This window comes from Mugil cephalus, chromosome 17, assembly GCF_022458985.1.
Source record: "Mugil cephalus isolate CIBA_MC_2020 chromosome 17, CIBA_Mcephalus_1.1, whole genome shotgun sequence".
NCBI classification, from domain to species: domain Eukaryota; kingdom Metazoa; phylum Chordata; class Actinopteri; order Mugiliformes; family Mugilidae; genus Mugil; species Mugil cephalus.
In genome coordinates, this window is record NC_061786.1 from 22,898,482 (window position 1) to 22,918,016 (window position 19,535).

Genomic DNA, 19,535 nt, shown 5'->3' on the forward strand with positions numbered 1-19,535 from the left:
TCCCCGTGTTTCCTGTGCATGTGTCGTGCAACTAATTCATGTGTAAACCTTTGTGAGTATGTGTTGAGTACATACTGTCAAAAGTCCACGTCCGGGGACACTGGGCCCCACCGGGGGGTTATATAACGTCATATAACTCCAGTCCTCTGATGGAGCTCAGTGTCTCAGATATTTGCTTTTGGCTTCCTCCCCCTGGCGACTGTGCCCATGAGCATGTTTTACCTGTCAGCAGCAGCAGGAGCCTCCAGGTGAGCTCCGGGCTCAAGGAGCCGGGGAGGAGCAGAGAATGGACCAAGGTGGAGGAGGAGGAGCAGGTCTTATGTGGTGGCTCTGGGATGCTTTCCTGAGCATTTCACCAGAGGTAACGGAGACCGAGAGCCGCTCGTCTTATCTACTTTATCCTGGGTCATGCACGATTAGTAAGATTTCCTAACAATGGCTCATCTGAGACCACACGACTGATCCTGACATCGTCACAAGCTCCAACAAGTCCAGCTTCTCCCACGACTAATCTCTGACCGGGTTCCTTCCACCTCCACTACCGCCTCCTCGCTCATTACGCTCCTCATCCTCACGCTTAAACCTCCAGCTTTCCTCTTTTAACCGTCAACCCCCCCGTCCCTGTCTGGGTGTTGTTCTTCCTCTAGAGGGCGCTATCGGCCTGTCTAACCTGTCTGGCGACGCTGGCCACTTAGGGTTTGGTTTTAGTTTTTAGTTTATTTTCTCTCGCAGCCAGTTTTGGTTTTTATAATTTCTACTATTGTTGCTGTCAGGAGCCTCCGGTCGTCTCAGGAGAGTCTGAAGCTGCCGTCGGACAAAGCTCAGTCCGAGATGAACAGGTACATGTGTATATTTATTGATTTGCATCATAATACAGAGAAAATAACATAGACATATGTATATATTTAAAGATACATAAAGAAATTATAATAAAAAAAGTAAATAACAAACAACTCCATCGACTACAAATTTAAATGTTTTAGTGTAACTCGAAAAATGATGATGTTTTTGCTGAATGAAAATGTGAATTCCAAAGTAACGAACTTCTGCAAGTAAAGAAAATTAACTTGAAAAACGGAGGATGAAGTTTAACTGATCAGAATCTGTTTATTTGCCAAATGTACAATGTACACAGGAAGTTCACCTGGTGTATCAGCGCCACATAATATTAAATAAAGATAACTAAGAAAAAGCTATATATTCGAATAAAAAAAATGGAAAAAACTTAAAAGTTGTAAGTTGTGTTGTAAGAAAAAAACTGAGAGTTAACTGTAAAGAATTCAGGTAAAAGTCTTTAATCTGTTTTTGTAAACATATGTGATGAGTGGAGTTTGAGCAAAGGCTGATAATTTTGCTTTTATTTAACAAAATGCAGATGTACAAATAAAGCAAACATGTGGCTAACCAGGAATCAAACTATATTAATATATGCATCATATATTTTTTATGTTTATATGGGATTTGTTGGCAATAACCTCCTGATACCCTGCGTCCTCATATGGGGACGTTAAGTTTTAGTTTTGCTGCAGCTCATTTAAACTTTTATCTTCGTAACTCGACACTAGTTGGTGTAAAAACATGACAGCGTCATTCCAGCTGATTCATTCTGCAGCCGATCACGTAACAAAAGTGAACAAGGAACAAAACCTCATCAGATTTAACAGTTTAAACTTGTTTATTCATGATTATTAACTTTTCTATTTTAACATCACAGGCAATTTCTGTCAGTAGTAACGAGCTATAACTTCACTAATTAGCAAGAACTCGACTGAGGACGTTGAGACAATTCTGTCTTTGCACAGACATGTTCAGTTTTATATTTTTTTACATATTTTATTAAAATATACAGTGAAATAATCCCAGTGTCCACAAATGAGGACACATTTTTTTCAAAAAACTACTTCCTGTTTAAAGACGAAATGGAAAGAAATGTCGAAATTAAAGGTTAATATCACATGTGCATCATCTTTTAATTCATCTCGATTATAAATGTATATTTAATAATATGAACATTTTTACCATTTGTCCAAAAATGTGAACAAAAGTTTCCCTGATTGAGGGAATGTTTTTCTTGGTAAATTCTTTGTTGTTCAAGCTAACGTCTTTAACATCATGTGACATAATTCTTTAACGGTGTGTCCGAGTAACTGTGTGATGAACCTGTGACGAACTATTTTTAACTTGACTCACCGACTGATCTTCTAACCCTGCTCATGTTTCTTCAGGACGACACCAAGGAAGCAAGTCCATCAGAAGCTTTATCAAAACCCCTGGGCACAGTCACGACTCAGTCCCAGTCAGAGAGCATGGTAAAAACATCCTCCTCCACATCCAGCTCTGGCTCCCAGCAGAAATGTGTAGTCTCCTAGATCTAGATCTGCATCTAGAGCTTTCACTTCCTCTCCACGTCTCAGAGCCTCTCCCAGAGTTGTCTGGATTCAGCTGCTTCAGATCGAATAAACCTCGTCATTTATTTTCTGAAACCCATCCTCGAACTTCCAGCGTCTTCTAGAAACCATGTGTTCCTAGATTTAGATCTGTCGGTTCCTCTTGTCGTCTCAAAGCCTAGAACTTCTTCCAGAGTTGTCTGGATTCAGCCGCCTCTAACTGAATAAACGTTGTCTTTTATCTTCTGAAACCTTTTCCAGACCTTCTAGTGTCTTCTAGAAACCGTGTGTTCCTAGATCTGGATCTGTCACTTCCTCTCGGAGCCTAAAAGCTTAGAACTGCTTCAGGAGTTGTGTAGAATATCTCCTCAAAGCAAGTCTGGATTCAACCGCTTCTTATCGAATAAATTATTTATTTCCTGAAACCCATCCTAGAACTTCCTGCATCCTCTAGAAAAAGTGTGTTCCAGAATTAAAGCTTAAATCTTCAAACTTCTTCTAGATGCAGCGTTGAAACACCTTAAGAATCCAGACTAGACTTCCACACTTCCTCTAGAATTAATTCTGTAACTCTAGATCTAGATCTTTCAGTTTCTCTCCAAGGCTAAAAACCTCTCTAGAACCTGTTCTCCTCAAAGCAAGGCTGGATTCAACCACTTCTAATCAAATAAACCTTATTTATTTCCTGAAACCCACCCTAGAACGTTTTCTAGAAATATTGTGTGCCTTGATCGAGAGCTTTCACTTCCTCTCGAAATGTCTAGAACTACTTCCAGAGTTGGCTGGATTGGTCTGTCTCTATACTATCGAATAAACCTCAAACTTGTCATTTACTTATTTTCTCAAACCCATCCTAGATCTTCCTGCATCCTCTAGAAAAGCCGTGTTCCAGAATTACTTCATACGTCTTCTAGATGTTGAATCACCTTAAGAATCGAGATCAGACTTCCTCTAGAATTTATCCTGTAACTCCGTGTCTGAGTCTTGAAATCAGAATTTTTGTAGGACTTTTTTTATGAAAACCAAAATCTAGAAAACCTCCCCTGGAAATCTAGAAATCATAACTTTTTCTAGATCATCTGGTATTAAGTCTAGATTATAATGATTCCTGAGTTTTTTTTTTCTAGAACAAGCCCCTCCTCCTCCACCACCTCCTGCAGAATGTAGGAAATTAAACGTCATTTTTTTAACAGTCTTCCTAAAATGTCTTTCTAGACCAAAGATTTTTTTTTAAACCAGCCACAGTATTTTAATGCTAGAATTTATAGCTGCCTATTTTCTTTTTTGTTTCTAGAGCTTTTTCCTCTTCTAGATCCAACCTTAAAGCCTTTCCAGCCTCCTCTCAGAATCCAGCCTTAATTTCATGAACCTCCTTTAGAACCTTTTCTAGATCACATTTAAAACTAAGACACGTTGAAACCTTCAGTGCATTTACATGGCGGAGGACTTTTGTTTACATTTAAATTTTCAGTGTTTCTTCCTGCGTTTAAAAAAAATGAATAAATAAAACTAAAACGCTGGAAAAGATCGAAGTCAATCAACTACAGAGTTGTGTAGTTGTGTGTTAACGTGAAGGGCTACGAGTCACCTGGTCTGTACGGAGCCTTTGCATGGACTCATTTTATTTTATTCTCATGTTTTTGTAACGTGTGTTTCTGGACGAATTGTGTCGGCCATGTTTTTATTGTGTATCGCTGCTTTCAACTTGTTTTCATTTGCTCTCTGGTCTCATTTACCAGCACCCAGAGCACAGACATGTTCAAATAAACCATTTCTACTTCCAGAAATAAAGTGGAGTGTGTTGTTTACAGACCGCCCTGCTGCAGGACGCCCTCCTCAGCTTTTAAACCTTCTTGTGTCTTCATTTTTTAAGACGAATGTCGGCCGTGAAAATGCACCGGTTTGATATGAATCCTGATTAACACGCGGCTGCTGCTGCAGGTGAAAACCACTCACTCACAACTCAAAGGATCCGTTTTTCCACTTAAAATAAATAATAAAAACAGAAAAATAACAAAGAGATGAATGTTTCACCTGAACGCAGCCTCGCGTCTCGTAGCATGTTCTGTACCACGCTGTTCCACTTCTGTCTTTGTCATTCTGTCTGCACATCTATAAAAAAAAGCATTAATAAACCCTGGACGGGCATCCACTCGTCCGTCTCTGTGTCTGTGTCTGGAGGTCATGATGGGACATGAGGGACGTTTATATCCACATTCATACCTGCACTAAGCAAACAGAGGATCCCAGAGAGCAGAGACGTAGACGCTGGTATCTGCAAACATCTGCAGTAGAGACATGACTGCACAATGTTCCAGCATGATCCACGTCCTCCGCGTCCTCCTAACCCTCTAACCGTGTAGCGGTGACTGACATGATTAAATAACCACCTACATAACTTATCGAGAGTTTGATTTGAAGTTTGCTCCGTTTGCTGCTGCACTGCTCTCCTTCAAATACATATTAATACAATGAAAAACTAAAATAAATCATCTGCATTTATTCGCTCTGAGATTAATATGTTATTCCTTTATGTTTGAGACACAAATTAAAAGTTTTGATCAGAATCTTGAGACCCGGCGTCCTCACATGGGGACATTAGGTTTTAGGTTTGTTGCAGCTTCTTATTCTGCTTCATTTATTCCTGTTGTCCTCATAAGGAGACACTTTAATCTGTCATGTCCTGGTAGCGAAGGGTTAATACACTTTCTTTATTCTCATTAACTTTTCTAGTTTGATGTGACATGAAAATGTAACAAATTCACATGTACTCGTTTGAGGACGTTGGGATTTCAATGATTCTGATTCTACATTAAAACAAACAGTTTTATATATTTTGGTTCACATTGGAGGCTTAAATTGTAATATACAGTGAAATAGTCCATGCGTCCATATAAATTATTTCAAAAACTCCTAAAAACCTAAAGACCTAAAAATCTTAACTTCCTGAGACCTGAGCTTTAGTTTGGTTTGCATTTCTAATTTCTCCATTTCTCTTTATTTGGGATCAGTGGGACCTAAGAACTATTAAACCTAAGCATCACCTTTGAACAGGAAGTAGTTTTTGGAAAACATTATGTCCTCATGTGTGGACACTGGGATTATTTCACTGTATATTATAATAAAGTCACCAATATCTAACAAAATGTAAAACTGAACATGACTGTGCAAAGACAGAGTTACTGTTAATGAATCCTCAACGTCCTCAATCGAGTTCTTGCTAATTAGTAAAGTTAGAGCTCGTTACTGTTGATTGAAATTACATCTTATATTAAACTAGAAAAGTTAATAAACATAAATAGAAAATAAAAGTTTGTCCACTTTTGTTACGTGATCAGCTGGAATGATGCCGTCATGTTTTTACACCAACTTGTGTCTAGTTAAGACAATAAAAGTTGAAATGAAGCAGAATAATCTGCTACAATAAAACTTAACGTCCCCACATGAGGACGCAGGGTCTCAGGAGGTTATTGCCAAGTATATTTGTGCAAACAAGGAATTTGTCTCAGTGTTTGCTGCATAAAAAACTAAAATAAAATGATTCAGAAGTTTAAATCAAATATTAGAATCATTTGCATGTGCAGATTCAAATAAAAGACGTCTCCGTCAGATCGGAGCTACATAGTTAGTTACTGTTTTGACGTGTGAAGAGACTAAAGTTCCTCTGCAGACGTGACTCATTTATGATAAACCTGCAATAAAAATAAAGAAGCAGAGATTAAAAGTGTCTAAGGAAATGAAAAGACAACGGCTGCAGGACAATAAAACCCAGAGATTCAGCTCGGAGTCAAACAATGAGCGACTACAAACAGTCTGTGGAGGTGTTTGTTTTCCGTGTTGACGCTGGGGCCTCCGCCCTCAGCGCCCGCCCCCCTCCCTGGCTCCGCCCACCCCTGGCTCCGCCCCCGGCAGCCTCAGGCCTCTTTTCCTTCTGTCACTCTGTCACTGCTCCAGGAAGTGGTTTCTGCCACAGGTGGGTGGAGCTTTGCGAGGGAAAAGAAAGAGCAGACACGGAGAGATAACCGGGCAAACTGGACCAGAGAGACAGACAGAGAGACGTTTACTCAGACCAGTTTCAGAGCCGCCCTCCTCGTCTCTCCTCCACCTGTGACCCTGGAGCAGAGACGCTCAGCCAGGTGTGTTGTGTTTGTGTCCCAGGGGTCGGAGGAGCCCCGCCCCCGACCAGGAGCCCTCAATGTGTGTCTGGAGAGGGTCGGTCAGCTGGAGCTGTGGCTGCAGGAAGCCCAGAGGAGCCGAGCCCGGTCCTCCACCTCCTCCACCACCACCATGCAGGACAGCGTGGAGCAGCAACTCCTCATCTGCCAGGTAAGCCCCGCCCACTCACAGACCAGGACACTCCCAGGATCTCCAGGTACAGACGTGGGCTCCTTCTTAAAAAGCATGAACAGTTTCAGTTTAGAGGAACCTGCTCGTTCATTTAAAACTCATTTTAAACTTTTAAAAGCTTTTGTGAACTTCTCAGAAGATTTACATCTGCAGGAACTCATCACTTGGATGAAAGATGCATCAAATAAATTAAAAATCTGTAAATCTGTAATCTCCTGAAGGACCCCTCCTGGCTTTGATCGCGGCCTCTTGACTGGGCTGCGAACCGCACATTGAGAACAGCAACTGTGTACACAGAGGGTGGTGCGTTCACTGCCTCATATCTTGGATAAATACTCTTATCTGGAGTTCTGCAAAAACTTTTTAATTTAATTTAGATTTAATTTACTTGTTTCTTTTGTTGCTTTTATTCTTTTATTCTTCTCCTAGTTTTTATGAGGCACTTAGTGAAGTTGATTTGAAACTGATCTGACCTCCTCCTCCTCCTCCTCCTCCTCCTCCTCCACGGTCTGTGTCCTGCAGCTATAAATAATAATAATACCATTCATAGCTTTATGAGCTCATCACATGCAAAGTTGCTCAACAACCAACTCCCGTCTGCTCAGTTAGGAAACAAAATGATTTCTCTGCTGCAGGAAACACATCAACGCTGAGTCAGTACGAGTCTCAGACGCGTTTACGTCCGTGTGGACGGACAAAATAAATAAATCAGTAAACAATGACGGACTGATCTAGGTTTAAGGTCACTTCCAGTCAGCATTTTCGTTTCCTCGCAGGATTCCCTCCTGTAACCTGAGCCTCCATTAAAGTTTCAGATCGTAAACGCCGTCACGTTTGAATGAAGCTTTGTTGGATCAACAAACCGACTCTGATCCCATTCACGTTTCCTGAAAGAGGCGCCGCATGTGTGAGACGAGACCTCAGATAAATCTGCCTGAACCGGCTTTGATTCCACAAAGAGGTTATAAAACAATACCTGACTGTACAGTGGATGTGTCTGAAATACAAATGGCTTATTTTATTGTTGACTTAAAGGGATTGAAGCGTTAGAGCTGCAGTGAAAGTGTAAAAGTGCAAAAGAGAGGTCAGCAGTGAAAGGAGTGGAAGCGTTGACTAAAGCACAGATGCTGAAGTAAACTGAACGCTGTTCATGAACATGTTGAAGCTCATTCATGGTCTTTGTCTCTTTTTAAAGACAAGACTCTGAAGTTTCTATCACAAAAGTCAGAATCTCTCTAAGTGGTTTAGTTCTGGAGGAATCAAAGTTAAAAAATAAGAAGTTGTTGAGTTCGTCTGAATTCTTTCTGCTGTCTGATGCGTTCAGAGGAAACTAAGGACAGATCTCATCTGGATGACACAGGATTATCAGAGCATAAAGTTTTACCTGCTTCCAGTTCCAATTGTATAATAAAATGACCAAACCTGTGTTTGTTTTATACAACCAGGCGTTTCCAAACTCTGTCATTTGGACACAATTTGAATATAAAGGCTGTAACGTTTGAATGCTTCAAAGTACAGTCATGATCTGGGCTCCACTGAAAAGGTGACACTTACATTTCATAACTATTAGAGTAACAGGTACAGAGTTAATGAAGTAAATCATTATCATTTTTTGCATTGTTTTGCATCACGCACAGACGTACAGCTCCAGTACGTACGCACCAGGTCTGTATCAGCTTCTTTAGAGCAGCTCATTGGCTGCGCAAAACGCCAATCATCCGCTAAGTTCTCCGCAATTGGCTCAGCCTGTGGATGAAAGAAGGAGGGGGGGAGGGGCTTCTTTCCAGCGCTGACTCTCATTGGCTTCTGAAGGTGTTGACGGGACAAAGTAGCTCGTGATTGGTTCAGTGAGGTGTCAATCAAAAAGGTCAGATTTAAAAATGAAACGCCGGAAAATTTACCTGCATTTTTTGATAAAATACAAAGATTGAAACGTATCTTCTTCTTCTTCTTCTTCATCCAACACGTTGAAACAGTGGAGTTTTAAGAAACTAAAAGTAGTTTTAGACTGAAAATATGACAGAAATGACAGTTTTGACCCTTATTGATACAAACTTTCCAGGGCGCTTTGACCTGGATAATATTGACTTTATGCTCATTTCTTGTTTTTATTGTTTTGAACAAAATGTGTTGCTTGTGTCGGTTGAAGCTTATAATGATTTATATCAATGAAACCAGAAGAAAAAGAGCTTATAGCATGTAGCATTTACTCAAACACAACTCGTGTGTAGAGCTCCGATTTGTTAAAAAAAAAATACTGCCGTCCCATATGTGACTCAAGGAGGATTGTTTGAAGTATCGGCACGACACATGAGCAGTGAAAGGAGCCGAAGTGCAAGAAGTGCTAAAAGGAGCAATTAGCTTAAGCGTAAACTCTGAAAGGATTGGACGCGGAAGCACTAAAACACACAAGTGTAGTAATAGTTAATTTGTAAGCGGTGAAAGGAGCTGAAGAGTCAGAGTCAGGTTACAGTGAAAGGAGTTGAAGACTTTAAGTATTTTAAGGAAGAAAATAGTTTGAAGAAGTAAAACATTATAACGAAGCAATGTCAGTGAAATGAGGTGAAGTGGAAGCACTAAAATAAGTAATTACCCCTGAATGAAGTTCAGATGAAGACAGAGGAAGTGCAGTCACTGCAAGGAGTTGAAGAGGGTTGTGGGTCCTTCGTTAAAGTTTCGGCATGTCACATAAGCACTGAAAGGAGTCGAAGTGGGAGCAGTAGTAAAACTAAAACTCTACAAAATTAAAGTGTAGTAATAGTTAACTTATAAGCAGTGAAAGGAGCTGAAGAGTCAGAGTCAGGTTACCTGCTCGTGCTAATAGAGTTTGAAAGGCTACTAGATGTGCAAATAGTGAAAGGAGTTGAAATGTCAGAAAGAATCTGGAAGGAGTGGAAGTGTGAGCACGTAAATAAACTAAAAGGAGGTGAAGCAGCCACTGAAGGACGCTGGGTGCTGAAAGGAGTTAAAGAGCCGGATTCATGGTGTTAAAAGAAGTGTCAGTGGAGGTAAATGTAAGTAAATCAGAAACTTAAACGTGTCTTTTATTGAACAGGAGATGTTTCTGGAGATCGAGGAGAAGGTTTCCGGTCTCTCGGCGCTGGGTCCGGTCTCCAGCCTCCAGAACGAAGCGGAGCCCGTCGGGTCCCAGCAGGAGGCGGCCGAGCTTCTCGCCTCCAAACTGGAGCTTCTGAAGTCCAACCTGGTTTCCTTCCAGCAGCTTCTGCAGGACAAACAGGAAGAGGAACGGAGCACGAGCCAATCAGAGCCACCGGAGCAGGTACTAAAGCTCCATCTAGTGGCCACATGGCGGTACTACAGATAACGCTCACACTGGGGGCCTCGTACTCATGTAGCTTTACTCTAATATATAACATGATGGAGTTGAACAATATGGAGGAAACTATAATAATCTATAATGTGCACAATGATAGAACTTTATCACATGGAAGCTAAATAAAATGTCCAAAGGCTGAAATCAGTACGATTCACTTTAACAGGTAAAAACCCAACGTGAGGAACTTTGGTTCTTTGGTTTGATCCTAATGGAGAGTGGAACCTGGTTCTACTTTACTAGAACTGTTGGAGAACATGTGACCTTTGTGGTGTTTCTAGAAACTCCTGGTCCAGGTCTGATCCAGGTGTGATCCAGGTCTGGTCCAGGTCTAGTCCAGGTCTGGTCCAGGTCTAGTCCAGGTCTGGTCCAGGTCTAGTCCTAGTCTAGTCCAGGTCTGATCCAGGTCTGGTCCAGGTCTAGTCCTGGTCTGGTCCAGGTCTGGTCCAGGGCTGATCCAGGTCTGGTCCAGGTCTAGTCCAGGTCTGGTCCAGGGCTGATCCAGGGCTGATCCAGCTCTGGTCCAGGTCTGGTCCAGGTCTAGTCCAGGTCTAGTCTAGGTCTGGTCCAGGTCTGGTCCAGGTCTAGTCCAGGTTTAGTCCAGGTCTGGTCCAGGTCTAGTCCAGGTCTAGTCCAGGTCTGGTCCAGGTCTGGTCCAGGTCTAGTCCAGGTCTGGTCCAGGTCTAGTCCAGGTTTAGTCCAGGTCTAGTCCAGGTCTGGTCCAGGTCTAGTCCAGGTCTGGTCCAGGTCTAGTCCAGGTTTAGTCCAGGTTTAGTCCAGGTCTAGTCCAGGTCTAGTCCAGGTCTAGTCCAGGTCTGGTCCAGGTCTGGTCCAGGTCTAGTCCAGGTTTAGTCCAGGTCATGTCCAGGGGTTGATGGATGAGTTCAGAGGTGTTTTCTATTCTATCAGGGTTTTTTCTACTCTCTAATTCAGACGAGATTTTAATTCATCACTAATTAATCAGACATGTGTGAATGTTGGACGTGATTCTACGGTTTGGTTTTAGTTTAGTCTGAGTTTTAGTGGAGTCTGACTGAACAACTCACCGACCGTGTGGTAAAATCTTTGTTAATCATTAACAGGTTCGCAAATAAACCATGTGAGGCTGAGCAGCGTGAAGATATAACTCTCATCATGGCTCAGTTAAAGTTAAGATATTTATTTCTTCTTTGTGTGTTCTTCTTCTCAGACAGAGCGCCACCCTGAGTCCAAGCTGAGGCGCAGCAGCAGCGTTCAGGAGATTTTCTCCTCTCCCAGAAACAAGCTGCTGAGACAGAGCAGCATGCAGCAGCAGAAGGTACCGGACCAGGTTCAGGAACTAAACCGGGTCACATGTTTAACCCTCACACCCCGTTAGTCTGGTCTTAGTCTTTAGTCGTAGTTATGCTTTTTGTACAGGAGAGGATTAGTTAGAAAAAAATGTAGTTAGAGCGAATGATTTATTTATTTATTTTATTTGAGTTCTGACTTTTATAAGTCAGAATTTTGACTCAGAATTAAGAAATCAGTGAAAAAAGTTCCAAAAAATGTTGCTCTGAGAAAAAATAAATCGGAGCTCTAAGAAAAAATAATTATTTTTCAGTGGCCTGAATCCTCCTCTGTGTTTTGCTCTCATATTTAAAGGTGTGTATCTTTTAGCAAATGTTGACATTTCAAACTCAAATCCCATAATGCTCCGTTTTTACACTGTAAACTAAATAATTTCGTTTTTACCGTAAAGGGATAAAATTTTTCTCTTCAAAAACACCCTAAAAATATCACGTTAATATTTTTCTAATACTTTTTTTATAAATCTTTAAACCCACTTGAGTCCTAATCATAAATACCAAACGTATATGAAGAACTTTCATGTCAAGTTACAACAAAAATGTGTTTGTCAGCAATTTCCAGAAGCAGGTTGATACCAAGTGTCTAAAGGTGATAAATATATTAAATGTAAAATAAGTCTCCGTCTGAATCAAGGCGTTAACGTCCCTTTAACACTTTATATGTCAGTGTCTGTGATGGCGTCAAAAAAAGCAGAAAAAAATATGTTTTTAGGGCGTTTTGTCCTTTAATGGCACCAACGTAAAGATTCTAAAACGAGGTCTGAGGGTTAAATGTTTTTTTGAAGCATCGTGGGACGTTAAACATGTGGAACGGACCGTGGGTAGAACCCGCGGTGATGCTGATGTGTCGTGTTGTCGTGTTGTCGTGTTGTCGTGTTGTCGTGGAGCAGGAGCTGGAGCAGGAGCTGACGGAGCAGAGAGGACTGACCCAGGCCATCGCCAGGCAGGGCAGCAGAGCCCGAGTCCCCAGGCAGCAGGAGCAGGAGGAGGAGGAGGAGGAGGAGGACCAGGACCCGCTGTTACCGAGGCAACGCACTCTCTCATCCCTCTGCATCCTTCAGAGTTTACACATCACTTCATCTTTGTTTAGTTTGTTTCTAGAGAATCTTTAACAGGACAAAGACAATAAAACAGTCATCAACATTTACATCTCACCACAAAGAAAGAACGAAAAAAACACGACTAAAACAACTAAACTAAATAAAATAGAAATGGAAAAATAATAAAAAAGAGCAGGAGAAGGAATAATCTGAATAATAATCTTCCTCCTCCAGCTCGTCCTCTGGTCCTGATGTCGACCAGGACTCGACTCAGAGGAAGTGGAACCGTCTTCACGGCCGACTGATGTCTCTGGAGGAGAGACAGCAGCGTCCTGCCTCCCAGGTAAGGCCTCCTCCTCCTCCTGCCCCCCCCCCTCCTCCTCCTCCTCCTCCTCCTCCTCCTCCTCCTCCTCCTCCTCCTCCTCTCCTCCTCCTCCTCCTCCTCCTCCTCCTCTTCCTCCTCCTCCTCTTCCTCCTCCTCCTCTTCCTCCTCCTCCTCCTCCTCCTTCATTATCACGTTTCAGATACAAAAGAGAAACAGGAGAGAGACGTCTGCTGTCTCCTGGTCCATGATTATCACCTCCTTTGAGGCGTGGACGCTGGGACTCCTGCAGGGTCTGATTAGAGCCTCTCCCCCCTCCCTCCCTCTCTCCTCCCTCCCCCCTCCCTCCCCCTCTCTCTCTCTGAAGGTGACAGACTCCTCTGATGGAACAGCTGGAAGTCTGATTGCTACAAAAAGCCTGAAAGAGCTGCAGAGCCTCGTCCTCCGTCTGAGGGAGCTGGGCCTCCTCCTGGAGCAGGTGAGGAGATAAAACACCTCCACAGAAGGGGGGAGGAGGAGGAGGAGGAGGATGAGGAGGAGTCTGGAGTCAGACCACACAGATTCAGTTCATGGTTCTGGGTTTACACACATCTACAGAAAGAAACAAGGGTTCTACTGGTTATTTATTTATTTAAGAGGATGAATGTTCATATATGAGAGATGTTAAAGTCAGTCCTTGTTTTCAGAAAGACAGAATATGAAAGAAAGAAAGAAAGAAAGAAAGAAAGGTTCTTCTGTAATAAGCTGCAGTTCCTCTAATGTCCACTAGAGGCTCCATCCTCCATTAAAACTCTACAGCAGAAATAAACACGTCTCTGGTCTCCAGCTAATAATAATAATAATAATAAAACCAAATTATATCAAAGTATCAGTCTCTGCCTCCTTCCCTTCTTTGTCCTCCTCCTCCTCCTCTCCCTCCTCCTCCTCCTCCTCCTCCTCCTCCTCCTCCTCCTCCTCCTCGTCCTCCTCATCCTCGTCCTCCTCCGGTAACTTTTCTGCTTTGGTCCCAGGTGTCCTCTGAGCCGAGCTCCCTCCAGACCCTGGATGAGGGTTTGTTTCACGTGTTGCATGGAGCGTCTCTGTCTCTGTCCTCCATCATGGACCTGATGCTGTCTCCTGTCCAGACGTCAGAGGGAGGAGACGCTCAGCTGGAGCTGCTGCAGATACAGGTCAAACATCACGGGACAAACACGGGACAGACATGGAGGAGGACCGGTGAGAATGAATCCCTGTAGAGCTCTGCCTGATGACTGGTTGTTGATTATTTCTCCTCAGACTCTCTCAGCGGAGACGACGTCCTTCAGCAGTGAGCTGGCGTCCCAGGCGTCCAAGGCCAGTCGTGTCCTGGGCTCACAGGACGTCCAGCGTTGTGTGGACGTCCTCTCCAGACTCGTCCCCTCGGTCCAGGACGCGCTGACGTCCAGGGAGAAGCAGCTGAAGGACGGACGGGAGGACACGGCTCAGAGACAGGTCGGTCTTTTATAAGTCACTCTGGTTTTAAAACAGAAAAATAACACGACTGTAGAGGAGCGATGGGCCAGAACCAGCAACCACAGGCGCCGTTGCCATGGAGACGGGCTGCTTGCATCTTTGTGTGAAATTTAAAAGGGATTAAACTAATATTTTTGCTCCAGTTGAAACTTATTCATACGGATAAATTAAGACGGAGGTTGTTGATTTTTTAAAAATGTTCAATCCCTCCTCAACCAGCGCACTCGATAAAGAGTGAGAATATTTAGACAGAGAGGAAGAATAAAGAAAGATATACAGAATGAACAAGAAAGAAATAAATAAACAGCAGAAAAAAGAGTGATGAAAAATGATTTAAAACCAGACACATGAAAACCACAAATAAAACATTTAAGTTCATAAGAAGATATGTTAGAGTTAAATATGGCGTCAATGAGCCGTCACTGCTCCTTCTTTAACTCTAACTTGATGGTTCAGGGTCAGAAGTCATTTTATCTCTTTCCTTCTTTATTCATTATTAACCTGTGTGTTTGTGAACCAGGCTGGAGCTCAGGTGCAGGAGTCTCTGCAGCAGCAGGTGGAGCAGGTGAACTCCCTCCTGGAGGAGGCCGACCGCCACCACCTCCCTGCCTCCGTGCTCCAGCAGGCGTCACAGCTGCAGGTACGTCAGCGTCAGCGTCAGCGTCAGCGTCAGGTCGGTGTGGACACGTTCAGTCGTGTTGATCAAACACTGAGTGGCTCTGATGTGCAGGTGGAGCTGGACGCTGCTCTGGGTGGAGTTCGTTCCCACCGCGAGAAGCTGAAGAGCATCGAGGAGCTGGAGCAGCTGCACCAACGGCTGCTCCACAGCCTGCAGGAGCTGCTGCGTCTGGGCCGCGAACGCCTCCATCAGCGGCCTGTCGTGGAGCTGCCCAGCGGGGGCCAGCTCCACGACGGGGCCCAGCTCCACGACAGGGCCCAGCTCCACCACAGGGCCCAGCTCCACCACAGGGCCCAGCTCCAGCAGCAGCTCTGCAGACATACGGTCAGTGTGTGGAAGATGAACTTGTTTCCTTACAGAAATAAGAAGCTAAAACTTGTGCTGTCTCCTGATTCAGAAGTTCTTCCAGTTCCTGGGCCATCACTTCTCGGTCCTGCAGTACCTGACTGACAGAGTCCCGGCCGGCGCCCTCCAGAGGCCGGGGGCAGCGGTGACGGGGCTGCAGGACGAGGTGGACCAGCTGCAGCAGGACGCTCTGGACGAAGGGACCAGGATGGAGGAGATATTAGAGGTAGTTTATTTTCTTTCATTTAGTTTATTTTTGTTTTACAAATCAAATATTTTACAAATTTATTTCATAATTCACAAATAAAGGATCTCAACAGAAGCTTTTTGTAGCTTATAAACCTAAATTATAACCTAACACTGAAACAATCTAAGGTAATTGGATCAAATATATTTCGACAGCAAATTTTGTTTTAATTTATTTGAAAAAATCTTTTTTATTATTATTATCTATTTCCTGATGTTAGTAGGATCATTGAGGATTAAAAAAGTTTTGTCTGTGAGCAGTTTTCAGACGATTAAAGGCGTCAGAGTCCTGACAAGACGGAAACCAAAGCTGAAACAAGAGAAACTGGACTTTTCTAGTTTCTTTAAGATGTTTTTTGTCCCAGTCTTCAGTCCTTAGGACAGGTGAGGGGGTGGGGTTTAAAGTTCTGTGGGAGGAGTCCACCTGAAACACTGAAGAACCTGATACTCACCTGGACCTGGAGGAACTTGTCTCAATGCTGCTTTTGTCCTCCAGTGTGAACGTTCAAGAAACTCTCTTGTTTTCAGATGTATTTTATAGATGAAAATTAAGTTTATTTTCAGCTCCAGCTTCTCTTTGTTCGATCATGTTAATTCTTTGGTGTAAAGTTCTCGTCTCTGTTGGTCCGTCTCAGGTGTGGACGCGGTGGGACGAGGACAGCTCCTGGTTGGACTCCCTGCTGAGACGCGTCGAGGCCTCGTCTCCGAAGGCGAACGACGAGCGTCTCTCAGAGAAGCTTCTCGTCTACAAGGTCATTTTTAGTAATCACTCCGTTCTTTCTTCCGTCTCATTCTCCGACGTCAGGACGATGTTCCTCCTTTCTCTTCGTCCGGATCCTCTCACCTTCTCCGTCTCTTTTCATGCTGCACTTTGGTCTTTGCACTCAAGATCTAATAGGCTCAATTAAATCCAGCCCATGGGTTGTTTTCTGTAGGAGAACATGATGTTCCTCGGCTCTGATGCGGGTTATTAGCCGAGTGGAGACCCTCCGACTAAATTTCATTTTGCCTCATATTCCTCGTTGTTCTTCCTCTTTTCAAATCGAAAGGCGACACACGGGAGGATGGAGGGTCTCTGAGTTTAATAATAGTCTAAAGTCTCGTGTCCGACATGTTGAGGATTCCTCTCATCATCCTTCGCTCTTGTCTGTTCTTCTTCTTCTTCTCTTATTATTTTCTGTCACTCGCCTGCTTTTTTATTTCAAATGCATCTTTAATCCCGACGCTGGAACACGGAGCCGTGTTTTATTCCTTCCTTCCTGCAGAAATAAAAGAACATTTTTAGTAAATATTGTGAGGCTTTGTTTGTTTGTTTGTTTTTTTGAAGTTTGCAAGTTTGGTTTTAGACCAAAAAAATGTTTTAAAAGCAAAAATATGAAACGTTATAGAAATAAATTTACCTTTAGTCTTTTTAATCTATGAAAACACTTTTATGCTTTTCACTTTTTAAATTTTAGTCTACAGAATAAAAGGTTTATTTTAATAATTTTGTGAATGTAAAATACTTTTGAAATTGTCACTACCTCCCACAATAATAATAATAAAATCGATAATAATAAAAGGCGCAGACTGTCATAAACAGGGAGGTGGGTCCATGCACAGTTAAATAAACATCTAAAGCAGATGTGAAGATGATGCCGCTGAGACTCACAGGTGTTGGGTTCACGCCTGATAACCTGAGCTGAAGGTAACTCAGGTTCTGTGTGGTTCTCCTGCAGGATCTCCGGAGCCTCCTGGAGGAGAACGTGGCTCGGTTCAGTCGGATGCTGGAGGCCGGGCGTCGGCTCCAGGCCGAGGGCTGCAGAGGAGTGTCCACCTCTGAACACGAATCCCGCTGGAGATGTTTGTACGAGAGGCTGGAGCGAGAACGCAGAGACCTGGAGAAGAAGAGGAAGCTGAGGAGCAGGTGAATGAACATCTAAAAGGAAAAGAGGAGGAGGTGAACGTGTAGCTGAAGGTTTCACTGATGTTTTTAATGGTCAGGTTCCTTCATGACTCTGCTGCTCTGCTCATCTGGACGTCTGGAGCCAAGCAGCTGATGGACGAATGGACTCAGCTCTCGGTCAACGAGGAGTCGGACGCTGAGCAAAGACGGGAGCTTTTCCTCCGGTCTGTGGTGAGTCACTGCTCAGGACAAAATCAGTTTATTATTAACATTTTTTTTAAAAATGTCTGACTGAGCTGAAAGTGACACTGATGTTTTTTCTTATTTACATGTTTCAGGCTTTGACCAAAGAGTTGGAGGTCAGATCTGGTCTGAAGGGGGCGCTGGTCGGAGCGGCTGCACGGCTGAGTCAGCTGAGGGAGGAGGGAAGAGAGCCCCCCCCCCCAGACCCAGACCAGTGCCCCATCAACACCCAGCTCAGACGGGTGGAGCTGGACTGGTCCAGGCTGCAGAGAGATGTGCACGCCACCCGAGGAGCTCTGCACAAGGTCAGGAGGAGTTAGTCACGACCTGAGTCAGGAACAGAAATATTTAGACCAGATTCAACATCTAACCAGATACATTCATCTTATCTAATCTGTCCCATAGGACGAATGTGCAAAGTGCAAACATTAAACAGACATTAACTGCTGTTTTTCCAATAAAAGTAACCATTGTTCACTTTATGTCCACTAGGGGTCGCACTGTTTTATTCAGAGTTGCGTATGTAACACGACACTGAGCCCCAGAACTGAACAGCAGATGGAACTGAACTTGTTTTTCCTATGAAATCCTCTCCTCTATTGATCTTGACTTTAATTTCTTCTGTTTTCGCTTCATCGCGTCCAAACTGAGCGCTCGAAAAAACTTGGAGCAGATTTCAAACACGTTTCTTTCCATAAACTATAATAAAAAAGAAAAAGTTTCTGAATGTCAGGTCCAGCCTTTCCACACGTACAGCAGGACTGAGCGGTTTGATATTTCAAACCCCGCGTCGTACTCTTCCTGCCTCCAATTAGTCTGAAGCCTCCTGCTGTGCAGCACAATGACATCTGGAGGACTCTCCTCACACTCACTGCCTCCTCTTCATCTCCTCTTCATCTCCTCTTCATCTCCTCTTCATCTCCTCTTCATCTCCTCTTCATCTCCTCTTCGTCTCCCTCTGCTCGTCTTATTATTTCCAGTTCTCCTCTTTGTTCACCTCTTTCTTTTTTTACTTGCAGGCTCGTCTTTCCTCTGCCTCTAACTCAGTGGTTCCTCAAACCTTTTTTCTGTCTTTGTTTGATGTGTTCCATCAAATAAAATTTATTTAAAGATCATCAGATTATTCGGGTTCATACGATTAGACTGGAGCTCTGTTTTCCAGGGTGACGAGAACAAGTTCAGAGTCAAGTTTGGTTAATGAATGAGGTGAACACTTAAAACAGTCAATGTGTTTACATGAACAGTTTAGTGGAGCTATGCTCCAAATTCGACTTTCTGAATGAGATATTTGTCCCAGTTTACATGCAACAGGGAAAATGAAATAACTGATGGGAACATGTCCTCCTCCTCCACACTAGGTGGCGATATGTGTCTTTTCCTTTTGACCTCATTACATCATATAATAAAGTTGTTCCTAAAGCATTTCAAACAACAACAAGATGGACAATAGTTCAGCTTTTTAATCTCGTACGTAATGTACACGCTCATTTTGGTGCAGATAGATGGCGCTATCCCTCAGGTTCACGGCTCTGTTTACCTTCTTCTTCTTCTTCTGCAACCGGTTTCTTGGATGTTTTTGTTCTGGGGTCAAACGTCAGCGCAGCGTTTGTGGAACTTGAACACACGTGTTGTCCAGTTAAAGTCAGATTAAGGCGTAAACATGCTGAAGAAAATCTATTTCCAATCACATTATCTGAGCGTCGTAATCAGATCAGGAGAACTTTGATTTTAGTCTGACTAACGTGTTAAACATGCACTGAAGTTGTCCAGTTAAAGTCGGATTAAGGCAATAATTTTTTTTTTTTTCACATGGTCATTGCATCACTGTGTATTTCCATTTTTTTTAATCATTTTTCTAAGTTGCATATATAATATTTTCTTCTTTCTT

The 19,535-nt window shown here is 43.1% G+C and overlaps 1 protein-coding gene across 1 annotated transcript in view; it reads left to right on the plus strand.

The window, feature by feature from the left end:
* syne2b (spectrin repeat containing, nuclear envelope 2b) overlaps positions 1-19,535 on the plus strand; it is a 136,334-nt gene that overhangs the window by 76,308 nt on the left and 40,491 nt on the right. The window contains 18 exon segments of the mRNA XM_047611357.1: positions 230-361; positions 774-839; positions 2,226-2,366; positions 6,342-6,713; positions 9,790-10,014; positions 11,258-11,365; positions 12,287-12,423; positions 12,671-12,779; positions 13,126-13,236; positions 13,769-13,927; positions 14,034-14,228; positions 14,770-14,889; positions 14,980-15,252; positions 15,326-15,499; positions 16,155-16,271; positions 17,238-17,425; positions 17,503-17,635; positions 17,743-17,952. Of these exon segments, the coding sequence (XP_047467313.1) occupies positions 230-361; positions 774-839; positions 2,226-2,366; positions 6,342-6,713; positions 9,790-10,014; positions 11,258-11,365; positions 12,287-12,423; positions 12,671-12,779; positions 13,126-13,236; positions 13,769-13,927; positions 14,034-14,228; positions 14,770-14,889; positions 14,980-15,252; positions 15,326-15,499; positions 16,155-16,271; positions 17,238-17,425; positions 17,503-17,635; positions 17,743-17,952 (2,970 nt within the window).